We start from the raw sequence: 13,558 nt of genomic DNA on the forward strand, positions 1-13,558 counted from the left end.
AAGCCTATGCACCTGAAAGCAAGGCTAGCCTTTGCAAAACGTCATACTGATAAAGATGTTGCATTCTGGAAACGTGTTCTATGGACTGACGAAACGAAAATAGAGTTATTTGGCCATAATAAAGTGTCTTATATTTACAGAAAATCTGGCGAAGCTTTCCTGCCTAAGAACACCATACCCACAGTGAAGCACGGTGGAGGCAGTTTGATGTTTTGGGGATCCTTTGCTGCCTCTGGACCAGGGCGACTTGTTAAGGTCACAGGTAGCATAAAAAAGGAAGATTATGTTAAAATATTGGATGAAAACCTGAAAGACTCTGCTAAAGAGCTCTCACTTGGTCGTCGTTGGTGGTTCATGCAAGATAATGACCCAAAGCATTCGGCTAAACTGACTAAGAAATGGCTTGAGGACAATCATATTAATGTTTTGGAGTGGCCATCACAAAGCCCAGACCTTAATCCAATTGAAAATTTATGGAGAACATTAAAATTGAGGGTAATGCAAAGGAAGCCTAAGAATCTTATTCAATTGGAGGATTATTGTCAGGAAGAGTGGGCTAAAATTACTACTGAAGAGTGCAACAACTTGGTTGTAAACTATGAAAAGCGACTGAGGAAGGTAATCAAGGCCAAAGGCTATACAATTGATTATTAAATAAATCGTGCCAATAATTTTGAACAAGGGTTTTTTGCAATTATGTTTGTTGTTCCTTTGTTATTTATTTTTTCTAAAATCCGATTGCTGCATCGGAAAGGCCAGTTAAAAATACATAATATACTTTGTTATTTTCTTTAATTTAATCCCTTTTTTAGAATTTATTAGACAAAATTTAACTTTTATTTTACCGTGCCAATAAATATGATCATCACTGTAAAGTATTACAACGCTCACCAAATGTTTATTGTTATGGACAATTAAAAATAGATAAGAATTTAAACGGACTCTATATTTCTGAATATGTGTTTCACTAATAAACAACGATTTCTTTAATACATTACGATATTTAATTTGATGTCTCTCTGCTACCCGTTAGTTTAAAATCATTGATTGTGACTGATTATATTTGGGTGCGAGTGCTAACGCCAACAAACTTTTTTTCTTGTTTTAAAATAGTGGTTCCCACACTTTTTTACATGACGGCACACCGCTGAGCTTTTAAATTCACCCATCGCAAAAAATAATTGTCCATAATAAGAATGAATTCCCCCCCCTTTCTTTTCTTCCTCTCTTCTTTTTAATTCATTTTAATTTTAATTAATTTCTTTCTTTCTATTCTTAATCTTAAATTACAATTCTAACTATATATAATCTATATTTCTCCGCCACCACTTCTTCTCTTTTCGGTTTCCTTTTCTTCGCTCTCTCTCTCTCTCTCTTCTCCCCCTCCCCTCTCTATCCAATACTTCAACTCTTGTGTTTTTTATTTGTGCTCATTTGTAATTTTAAAAAATCTTTCTTTTAAATTTATTTTGACTTGAATTGTCTGAAGAGATCGGCAGGATAATGTTCTTGTCCTGTCGATTGAAACAATTTCTAATCATTAGGGCTAGGACAACAGCATATTCTTTTCGTTGTTTTGACCCTCGATTGTGTATCTGTCGATATCTTATATGCTTTTATATAGAGTGGTGTGGTTCTCGGTTGATTAACTGTGTCAGATATATACTAGAGAGTCAAAACAATGAAAAGAATATGTTGTTGTCATAGCGCTAATAATGATTTAAGTAAAAAAAAAAAATTATTTAAGTTCAGCAAATTGGGAAGTGATATACAAACTTGCCATTAGCGCATTAAACACCAAATCGAGCTTAGGCATTTGGACGATGTCAAAACATCGTTAATTTATTACCCACACAGCAGCAGCAGAATAGCATAAGGGTAAGAAGCCTTGAATGTCATTTGGGCGGTCGGGTTACGATCCTGGCTTGAGGTAGTTGCTTGTCTAACCGCACTGATTAGCTGTGATACAGCGAAACAGTGCTGTATGTGGATGACTATATATATATATATATATATATATATATATATATAGTAAGTTATAAAATATATATGGCGATTAAGCTACACTGAATATTCCGCATTTCATCCACTCTAGGATTCTTCAGGCTTATGCGCGAATTTTGTGGTTGTCTGTCGTTTTTATATACGCACCTTCTATTGAGATTTTAGTTAGCCAATCAGCTTTCTAGTATCCACCGCGCCCTTCCTATCAGCCAATGAACATGCACTTGAAGTAGTTTATATATATATATATATATACTAGCAGAAGACCTGCCGCTGCCCAGAATTTAATAAAAATCAACAAATGTTCCACACCACTAAAGAGACAACAAGTCACTTTATTATCAGCCAAGAACAAAAAACTAACTTATACAGAATACGGACCGTGCTGAAATAATATTTTTGCTTGAGAATTGATCACTTCATTTTTCTTAAAATTATGATAGCATTGGTGGGAACAGAAATTAGTTGTACAATACTTGTCGAGAATGCGTTAAACTGGTTCATATGTGTATTTACATTACCCGCTTGAGGGTAGGTAAATTATCTGTAAATTACCTGTCCTAAGAAAGGTACAATTATTTCAAACATATGTTGTGCAATAACCGTTTTAGGGTAGGTAAACTATTCTTTTTGCTCGGGATAGCAAATGATATATAAACACAAAAAAAAAATTCCTCTATCCTAAGAATAACAGATATGTTAAAAATCAACTTTTTCTCATTGTTTTTGTACGGTCCCAAACAACGCCGGGTAGCCCTGCTAGTTATAAATATATAACAATCTAAACGTTAAAGCGCTTAACATTTTTTTTAATCTTTTTATCGTTTAAACATCAATACCACATAAGTAATAATGCGTTAATATTTATTAATACGAATAACTCTGCTTATAAAGATATGAAAACTTTTTTCCGCCTATAATAACTAGGGCTAGGACAACAGCATATTCTTTTCATTGTTTGGACTCTTGAGTGTGTATCCGTTGATATCTTATATGCTTTTATATAGAGTGATGTGGTTGTCAGTTGATTAACTGTGTCTAACTGTGTCGGATATACACTCGAGAGTCAAAACAATGAAAAGAATATGCTGTTGTCATAGCCCTAATAATAACTTTTTACTTCCACATACAACCTCTTCGTGGCACACCAATAATCATTCCACGGCGCAGCAATGTATCATGGCATGGTGGTTAGGAACCACTGCTATAGAGAAATTAGAGCAGCTATTCCAGACATAACCGTTCTCTCTTACAGTCAAAGAAAAAAAAGAGAAAGATCCAATCAGCTTATCTGCTTGCATATAACTACTGACTTCCTGACACATAGCTTTAATCTAGCTTGATTTCTATTCGGCCATTTCGACTGAAATGTTCGATTTAACACTGACAATTTATTTCGCAATATCATAAACAAAAAGCAAAAGGCTTATTCAAGACATACATCCAAAACATCTACACATTTATGTTATCTTATTGGTAGCTTATGTATGCCAGCAACAAAAAATTGTGGAAAACAAGAGGATTGAAGAATGTTTTTTCTCCACTTTTTGGATAAAACGTTTTTACTTGTAACAAGTTGTCTAACGCTTCAAAGAAATGGTAATCAGTTGGTAATAAGTCTGGTGAATAGGGTGGTTGAGTAAATATTTATAATTTCCATTGCTGTATTTTGATTAATGTCCTTTGTGCAACATGAAGTCGAGCATTGTCTTGCAAGAGGATCGACTAATCTCTAATCACTAACCTATTAACAACTATTAACTTCAGCCTATAATTTCTTCGCGGCACGCCAGTAATAAGTCCATGGCATGCTAATATTCTAAGGGATGACCCATCCCCACTCCTCGAAAAATATTCCATCCATGAAATCGTAAAGAAATTCACAATCCTTTCTGCAATCGAACTATATTTGATACAACTAAATTTTAAGCCTATGTCTGACTTGTTTGGTTTGGTTTAGTTTGGTTGCTTTTTTTTTCTATGGCATATCAACCCATTTCAGGTTATTTAATGTCGAATCCAGTGATTTTGGCAAAAAAATTTTATATTTCAAGTTCTTTATATCTTCAAATATTTATTCATGGTGTTTAGTTTGGTTGTTTTATTTTATGGCATATCAACCCATTTCAGGTTATTTCATTTCGAATCCAGTAATTTTATAAAAAGATGCTATGCTTCAATTTCTTTTTTTTTTTTTTCAAACTTTTTTTTTTTTTTTTTTTTTTTTCACAAAAAAGTCACCACTGATCAATAAGGATAAGGATCAAGAACTTGTTCATATTGGAGAAAATATTGATTAACACAGTGAAAATCAATCCTCAACTTGATAACGTTTTTTTTTTTTTTTTCCCCCGACAAAAGGAGAGTGAACCTATAAATTCACCCCTATCCGTTCGTCCGTCTGTCCGCACTTTTCTCAATAACTACGTCTTGGAATTCTTTTTGAATTTTTGCACAAACATTAAACATGATATGTACAAAAAAAGAGTAACTGAACTGATTTTCCGGGAAAACTCCGGTTGCCACCTGGGGGTGCCTTTCGTAACAAAATTATTTTATAAATAAGATTTTTAATTAGTTACTCTTAATAAATTTATGCTAACGCATTTGTTTTATTTCAATAATCAATAATCAATATTTAATAGATAGTAATCAATATATTTTTGAATTGTGCAAGTCACGCAGAGGTGAAAAACGCAGGCACACGGACATAAACACATGAGAAGGGCTGCCATAATTTTATCAATATAAAGATACTTACAGGCCGCCCGGCATGCACGCTAGTGAAATACGCTTAGATATGATATTTTGATTAATGCAGATTTCGTATTTATTATTATATTATATTGGACCCAATATATAGTATTGATTTAAAAAGTTAAAAAAAAAAAAAATGACTCATGCGCCACCTCCGAGAATCGAAACCAAAACGTTTAACTTACGATTTACTTTTTACCTTAACGTTAATGCCTGACCTATGAAGACATGTTTGCTGCAGGACTAAACATTAAAACAATAGCTACTGCGTTATGCATGCATATTCGTAATGCCGTCGTTCGACCTTCACCTGGCAAATTTCCTTCTTTTTTTTTTTATTTTCACACTTTTATACCGATTACCCCCTCCCCCGGCTAAAACCCAAATATAAAGTTTCGCATAGGTCCGATTACCCTATATATGAAGTTTCATGTCTATAGACCAAAAACTGACAGAGGAGTTTAGTAGGCAAAATATTTTAAACAAATATATATAAGCATACATAAATATATACAGAAAGAGGTTTGTGTTTACCGTAAGCTTTTACACATATATTACGCAAGTATATATCGTAGAATATCTGTATGAATATAATTAAGAAAACCGGAAAAAAAACTAATAAGGAATTAATTAAAGTGAACGTTTAAAATAATATGCAAATTAGCTAGATCTTTTGCAGATGAACGCAATTCTACAAACCATATCTATATCTATAAAAGTGTGTGTGTGTGTGTGTTCGTGTGTGTGTGTGTGCGCACGCGCGCATTTCCGTACCAAATAACTAGAGACTCAAGATTTGACATAAGGAATATTGAGATTTGGGATAATCTTTTTAATCAGTTTTCGACCAGAAATTTGACTGTCAAGGGGGTCAAAGTTCAACGATTTCATCTTTGAAAACTCTACCAAACTCAGACATGGATCAAACATTTTAATTTGATTTGAGCCCCCCAAAATAAATGTTTTTAACATTTTGACCTCTGCGGTCTCTACCAAATTACTGGTCTAAACATTTAAAATTTTACATAAAGTGTATTCAGACATAGGGCAAGCTTTTTAATCGGTTTGGGTTGAAATTTTGAGCTGCCAAGGGGTCAAAGTTCAAAGGATTGGACCATTGTGGTTTCCAGCAATCTATTCAGCCAATTTTAGGTCTAAACATTTGAAATTTTACATAAAGGGTATTCAGACATGCAGCAAGCTTTTTAATCAGATTTTGGGCGAATTTTTTGCTGCCAAGAAGTCAAAGTTGAAAGAGTTGACCTCTGCAGACTCTACCAAACTCCTTCAACCAATTTTGGGTCTAAACACTTCAAATTTTAGATGTAGGTTACCTGAACAGGAGTCAAACTTTTTAATATATATATATATATATATATATATATAGGTTACCTGAACAGGAGTCAAACTTTTTAATATATATATATATATATATGCGCACATAAAGTTATGAACAGTATATAGGGCTGAACTGTTAGTATAACAAAGTTGTATTTTCTTTTTAAATAGATAGAAAAAAGGGTTACCTATTTTCTTTCTTGCCCTTCAGGCCAAGAGTCTTACTAACCACTTTTTATTTGTTTCTTCCCCTGCCCTTGACAGAAATGAATCAGTGTATCATTATTACCGTTATGTATTTTTAAACGCTAACAAAAAATGTTTTAAATAGGTTGGATTCTAAGTAGGACGTCCCCCAGTACGAAAGGGTGAATGCGGTATTATGGTGAAAAAGGATACTAGCTAAGAGAACCTTTTGTTTAATTCTAGAGTGACAAGGATGGCCAACGATCCCCATATCCCTCTTTTTGAGTTGGCCTTGTGCCTAAATTTTTTGTTTGTATTGAATTTATATTGTATCTTTTAACCTGAATAAAAGATTTGATATCTCAAAGTGTAGTATCTGTTCTGATACTACACTTAAGTTCCTATTTACAATGCCTCTCCATGGGACAGAGTTAGACACCAGGGTCGTTTTTTAACGTGGAGAAAAGGAACAAAAATAAAAATTGTCTCAGTCGTAAAGGATTTATCCTCCACTGACAGAGAACAAGAAATTGAAGTGCAGCATCTGAAGAACAGATACTACACTTTGAGGTATTTATTTGCTCACCCACTGAACAAATTAGACACAAGGCCGATTTTTAAAGTGAGGAGTGAAGGGGAAATGGGGACCAACTCCCGGGGGAGTAGGGGAGCTGGATAGTGACAATTGGTATGAATGGTTGCCCCTACATTGACCAAAGTCTTATATGTGGGGTTGCCCCCACATATGGTCTTTGCTTGCAGTATCTGCCGGAACAGATGGTATTTATTTGCTCCCCCACCGAGCAAATTAGGCACAAGGCCGATTTTTAATGTCAGGAGTGAAGGGGAAATGGGGACCAACTCCCCGGGGAGTAGGGGAGCTGGATAGTGACAATTGGTATGAAGGGTTTCCCCTACATTGACCAAGATCTTATATGTGGGGTCGCCCCCACATATGGTCTTTGCTTGCAGTATCTGCCGGAACAGATGGTATTTATTTGCTCCCCCACCGAGCAAATTAGGCACAAGGCCGATTTTTAATGTGAGGAGTGAAGGGAGGGGGAAGGGAAAAAGGGGACCAGCTCCCGAGAGGTGGGAAATGGGAGCTGGTTAATGGTCAGGCATGTGGGGTTGCCCCCACATATGGTCTTTGCTAGTCATAGCTAGTCATAGCTTGCAGTATCTGCCGGAACAGATGGTATTTATTTGCTCCCCCACGGAGCAAATTAGGCACAAGGCCGATTTTTAATGTGAGGAGTGAAGGGAGGGGGAAGGGGAAAAGAGGACCAGCTCCCGAGAGGTGGGAAATGGGAGCTGGTTAAAGGTCAGGCATGTGGGGTTGGCCCCACATCTGGTCTTTGCTAGTCATAGCTAGTCATAGCTTGCAGTATCTGCCGGAACAGATGGTATTTATTTGCTCCCCCACCGAGCAAATTAGGCACAAGGCCGATTTTAAATGTGAGGAGTGAAGGGAGGGGGAAGGGAAAAAGAGGACCAGCTCCCGAGAGGTGGGAAATGGGAGCTGGTTAAAGGTCAGGCATGTGGGGTTGCCCCCACATCTGGTCTTTACTAGTCATAGCTAGTCATAGCTAGTCATAGCTTGCAGTATCTGCCGGAACAGATGGTATTTATTTGCTCCCCCACCGAGCAAATTAGGCACAAGGCCGATTTTTAATGTGAGGAGTGAAGGGAGGGGGAAGGGGAAAAGGGGACCAGCTCCCGAGAGGTGGGAAATGGGAGCTGGTTAAAGGTCAGGCATGTGGGGTTGCCCCCACATCTGGTCTTTGCTAGTCATAGCTAGTCATAGCTTGCAGTATCTGCCGGAACAGATGGTATTTATTTGCTCCCCCACCGAGCAAATTAGGCACAAGGCCGATTTTTAATGTGAGGAGTGAAGGGAGGGGGAAGGGAAAAAGGGGACCAGCTCCCAAGAGGTGGGAAATGGGAGCTGGTTAAAGGTCAGGCATGTGGGGTTGCCCCCACATCTGGTCTTTGCTAGTCATAGCTAGTCATAGCTTGCAGCATCTGTCGGAACAGATGGTATTTATTTGCTCCCCCACTGAGCAAATTAGGCACAAGGCCGTTTTTAATGTGAGGTAAAAACCAGCTCCCCTAAAAGTAGGCAAAAAGGGGGCACTCTGGTTACCAAAAATAATAATTGTCCTAGTATAGAGGGTTTCCCCTCCATTGACTGGTACAAATTATCTTAAGTGCAGCATCTGCCGGAACAGATGGTATTTATTTGCTCCCCCACCGAGCAAATTAGGCACAAGGCCAATTTTTAATGTGAGGAGTGAAGGGAGGGGGAAGGGAAAAAGGGGACCAGCTCCCGAGAGGTGGGAAATGGGAGCTGGTTAAAGGTCAGGCATGTGGGGTTGCCCCCACATCTGGTCTTTGCTAGTCATAGCTAGTCATAGCTTGCAGCATCTGCCGGAACAGATGGTATTTATTTGCTCCCCCACTGAGCAAATTAGGCACAAGGCCGTTTTTAATGTGAGGTAGAAACCAGCTCCCCTAAAAGTAGGCAAAAAAGGGGCACTCTGGTTACCAAAAATAATAATTGTCCCAGTATAGAGGGTTTCCCCTCCATTGACTGGTACAAATTATCTTAAGTGCAGCATCTGCCGGAACAGATGGTATTTATTTGCTCCCCCACTGAGCAAATTAGGCACAAGGCCGTTTTTAATGTGAGGTAAAAACCAGCTCCCCTAAAAGTAGGCAAAAAGGGGGCACTCTGGTTACCAAAAATAATAATTGTCCCAGTATAGAGGGTTTCCCCTCCATTGACTGGTACAAATTATCTTAAGTGCAGAATCTGCCGGAACAGATGGTATTTATTTGCTCCCCCACCGAGCAAATTAGGCACAAGGCCAATTTTTAATGTGAGGAGTGAAGGGAGGGGGAAGGGAAAAAGGGGACCAGCTCCCGAGGTGGGAAATGGGAGCTGGTTAAAGGTCAGGCATGTGGGGTTGCCCCCACATCTGGTCTTTGCTAGTCATAGCTAGTCATAGCTAGTCATAGCTTGCAGCATCTGCCGGAACAGATGGTATTTATTTGCTCCCCCACTGAGCAAATTAGGCACAAGGCCGTTTTTAATGTGAGGTAGAAACCAGCTCCCCTAAAAGTAGGCAAAAAAGGGGCACTCTGGTTACCAAAAATAATAATTGTCCCAGTATAGAGGGTTTCCCCTCCATTGACTGGTACAAATTATCTTAAGTGCAGCATCTGCCGGAACAGATGGTGTTTATTTGCTCCCCCACTGAGCAAATTAGGCACAAGGCCGTTTTTAATGTGAGGTAGAAACCAGCTCCCCTAAAAGTAGGCAAAAAAGGGGCACTCTGGTTACCAAAAATAATAATTGTTCCAGTATAGAGGGTTTCCCCTCCATTGACTGGTACAAATTATCTTAAGTGCAGTATCTGCCGGAACAGATGGTATTTATTTGCTCCCCCACTGAGCAAATTAGGCACAAGGCCGTTTTTAATGTGAGGTAAAAACCAGCTCCCCTAAAAGGTGTCACTCTGGTTACCAAAAATAATAATTGTCCCAGTATAGAGGGTTTCCCCTCCATTGACTGGTACAAATTATCTTAAGTGCAGTATCTGCCGGAACAGATGGTATTTATTTGCTCCCCCACTGAGCAAATTAGGCACAAGGCCGTTTTTAATGTGAGGTAAAAACCAGCTCCCCTAAAAGGTGTCACTCTGGTTACCAAAAATAATAATTGTCCCAGTATAGAGGGTTTCCCCTCCATTGACTGGTACAAACCATCTCAAGTGCAGCATCTGCCGGAACAGATACTACACTTTGATCCCGGCCCGGAGGCCACTTGTCTCTAAGGCCAAGTTTTACAAACTTACTACACTTAAGTTAATTTGTTCTATACTGAGACAATTATTATTTTGGGTCCCTACCAGGGTGTCCTTTTGCCCTTCTTTTGGGGAACTGGGTTTGCTCCAATATTAAAAACGACCTTATGTCACATTTTGTTTTTGTAGGGAAGCAAACACATACCAGTAGAAAAAAGGGTTTTTAATATAAATATCAATACACAAATAAAAATAATAATAAATTATAGAAGTAGAAATATCATTTCTTTCTGCTGGAATTATTTTTAGAACGCTAACAATGTTTTCTTCTCTGACTCTGCGCTTCTTGACCAGTTGTTAGTGCGTTTTTTTTTTATTTTATTTTATTTTATTTTGTTTGTAAGTCTCCCCCCCCACTTCTCCCCCTCTCCTACTGTTCGCACAGGTAACCGTTATAAAAAAAAAAATTTTAATAATAACTTTCCCCACGGCCTTTCTTTCTTTTAAATATTATTTTTATACATTATATTCATAAACAAATTAATTACTTCTTCCGACAAAATAATAGTGTCTCCCGTTATGCTTTACCGGGTTTATTTATTATTAGTTGTTGTTTTTTTTTTTTTAACTTCTTACCTGGATATACAATGTAAGTTTATCAACTTGAGAAGACAATGATTTCTCGTTTCTAAATGTAAACAAACCGCAGAGGAAAAAAAATCGAAGAAAAAAAAAAAGAAAGAAAGAAAACGAGCACCTGGCATAAATAAGCAACGTTTGACGCACGACGGTCTTTACGCTATTGTTATTATTGGAGTTCTTCGGACAAATTAACTAAACGTGATTTTTATGTCATTTCTAATCTTAGTTTTTTTTTTTCTGGAAGTTTTTATTAAGTGACATAAATTATTAGAATTATGACTTTTTCATCGGATGGCCGAGTTTGAAAAGTAAGGAAAAAGAAATCCAAACTTTTTTTCTTTTCAATGGGGCGAAAAATGTGGAAAACTTACTATCTTTGGGAGCATTACGACCGAGGTAGGTTTATTTTTCATATTTCGTAAATAGGTTTCTTTTGTTTCATTATACAGCTAAAACGCAAGTAAATGTTAAATAATATTTGGACGCTTCTACAATATTGGGACGAAATTTCGGAAATCGTAATTCGGAATTTCACATGAAAACAATGGTATCTACCTAATCCTCGTATTTTTAAAGATGCTTATATCCAAAAATTACGAAAATCGATAAGGTAGAAAATTATTTATTAAAGAAAATAAAAAATAGAATAGACACAGGAGAGTTCAAAAGAAGGGGTAATTTTCCGTTTCGCTTTAAACAAGACGGCCGAACTTTCTCACCTGCTAACACGATTAAAGTTGTTTTTTTTTGTTGTTTTTTTTTAATAATTCAGTAATATTCAGGTAATTTTGACTGCATAATTGGGAAATTACCATTGTAACTTATTAGAAGTGAAAAAAAAAAAAACAAATAGAAACCATTGTTTTTTTTTTATCTGAAAACTCCGTTTATCGACTACAAAATTTCGTCCCAATAGTGTAAAACCGCCAATATTTTTAATCAGTAAATTTTTACTTTCTTTCCACCTTAACAATTACATTTAAAACTGACGATTTTTATCGGTTTTCAAGTATGCTGAAAACGAATACCGCATTTAAATTTTGCGGAGAAATTAGTTTTTTGGATATTAAGAAATTTATTTCCAATGTATTGCTTAATATTATTGACGTTTCGGCAGAAACATTCCCGAGTTCGACAAGATATACCTGAAGAAGGTCGGAGATTACATCGACCGAGACGTTGTGAAAACAACATTCAAGATGAGAACATTAGTCCGATTCATCCAAATAATATGAAGGATGATCTTTTTTTTTTACCTCGACACTTGATTTAATTTGTCTTCCCTTATTTATTTCATTATGCCCCACGAAAATGTTACAACTCGCTTAGTCGTAAAATTTGAACAACTTACGTAATTTTTGGAATATGATACTTTCGTTCTGTAACGAATACGTATGCAGACTTTTCTGTATTTTCTTTACTTTTACTTGCCGCCAAAAGTGCCATATATAAATGTAGTACTTTCACGATTTCACAATCGATTGACCGCCATCATTTGGGGGGGGGGGGCAACTGTAACAAGACAGACTTCGGTTACTTCCCTGTTAATGATCTAAGTATAATTTGCAATTTAAAATTATTTTTATTCATATGTAATTTTCTACTTTATCAATTTTCGTAATTTTTGAAAATGTTATTAATTTCGACATGATACCATTGGTTTTTAATAAAATTCAATATTTCGGTTTTCGGATTTCGTTCTAATATCGAAGAAGCACCGATTTGTTATTAAGAAATTTATAAATTTTGGTAGGGAATGTTAATTTATTTTAATTATTTTCTGGTGATGTTGCGGCTTACGCGCCGGATTCTCGTAAATGTTCGGTAAGGCTCGACCGGAAGCTGACGTAAACCGCCGGAATATGCCAAGTGCTAATCAAGTTGATCAGCCAATCAAAAAGCGATAACAAACGCACTTTTAGCCAATAAAAAAAAGCAAAGCAGACGACTTTTGATAAATTTAGTTATTAATTTTAATCAGCCACAATAGTGGAGCAGTAGCACTGGAGCAGTGGAGCACACGACAATGAATTTAACGAGCCTTGATAAGTTACAAACAGATACAAGTCCCAAACTATTGTCAAGAAAACTTATTAATACTATCGGAACTGAGGTGCAGGACTGCAGGACATGTGGTAGGAAGTGCAACATAAAAATAAATAAACAAATAACTAAATAAATAAATAAAATGAGCTTCTTTTTGTTTTCGGTGCTTATATATGCAAACATGCACGTGAAATATGGCCATTTTAAATAAAAGAGCAAGAAACGTCTGGCAAATACTTATTGGTGAAAAATATTAGCGTACACCGACATTTACGGGAAATAATCGAGTACAGTGGCCTCTCTACATACAAGATTAATTCATTCCTAGGTAAAGCTCGTATCTCGAGTTTCTCGTATCTCGAGTTTCTCGTATCTCGAACGAATTTTCTCACAAGAAATTCATTGAAAACAAATTAATCCGTTCCTGGCTCCCAAAATCATCCAAATTAACCCTAATCTATCTCTCTCTCTCTCTCTCTCTCTATATATATATATATATATATATATATATATATATATATATATATATATATATATATAACGTGAACGTGTCTGTGTGTGTACATTTTACAACGCAATAACTCTGTCAATTTTAATTCTACCGACTCGAAATTTCATATACAGTGTACTGAGATTTGGGAAAATTTTTGTAATCCGTTTTCGGCCAGAAATGTGGCTGTTAATGGGTCAAAGTTCAACGATTTGACTTTTGAGAACTCTACCAAACTCCTCCCTTAGTTTTGGGTCTAAACACTTGAAATTTTAGATATAGGTTC

General features: G+C 36.6%; 1 protein-coding gene across 5 annotated transcripts in view; it reads left to right on the forward strand.

Moving 5' to 3' along the window:
- The window catches only part of LOC145247430 (rap guanine nucleotide exchange factor 4-like), a 1,873,173-nt gene that overhangs the window by 1,495,311 nt on the left and 364,304 nt on the right, over positions 1-13,558 (forward strand). Inside the window, exon 1 of one of the 5 annotated variants that reach the window (XM_080109192.1) lies at positions 10,835-11,132. The exons of the other annotated variants lie outside the window; for them this stretch is intronic. Within the exon in view, the coding sequence (XP_079965318.1) occupies positions 11,081-11,132 (52 nt within the window). The 5' untranslated portion in view covers positions 10,835-11,080. Of the gene's footprint in view, positions 1-10,834; positions 11,133-13,558 lie in introns of those variants that run through there. 5 annotated transcript variants of the gene reach the window in all.

Source organism: Euprymna scolopes, chromosome 25 (assembly GCF_053919585.1).
Source record: "Euprymna scolopes isolate OS-2025 chromosome 25, ASM5391958v1, whole genome shotgun sequence".
NCBI lineage: Eukaryota > Metazoa > Mollusca > Cephalopoda > Sepiida > Sepiolidae > Euprymna > Euprymna scolopes.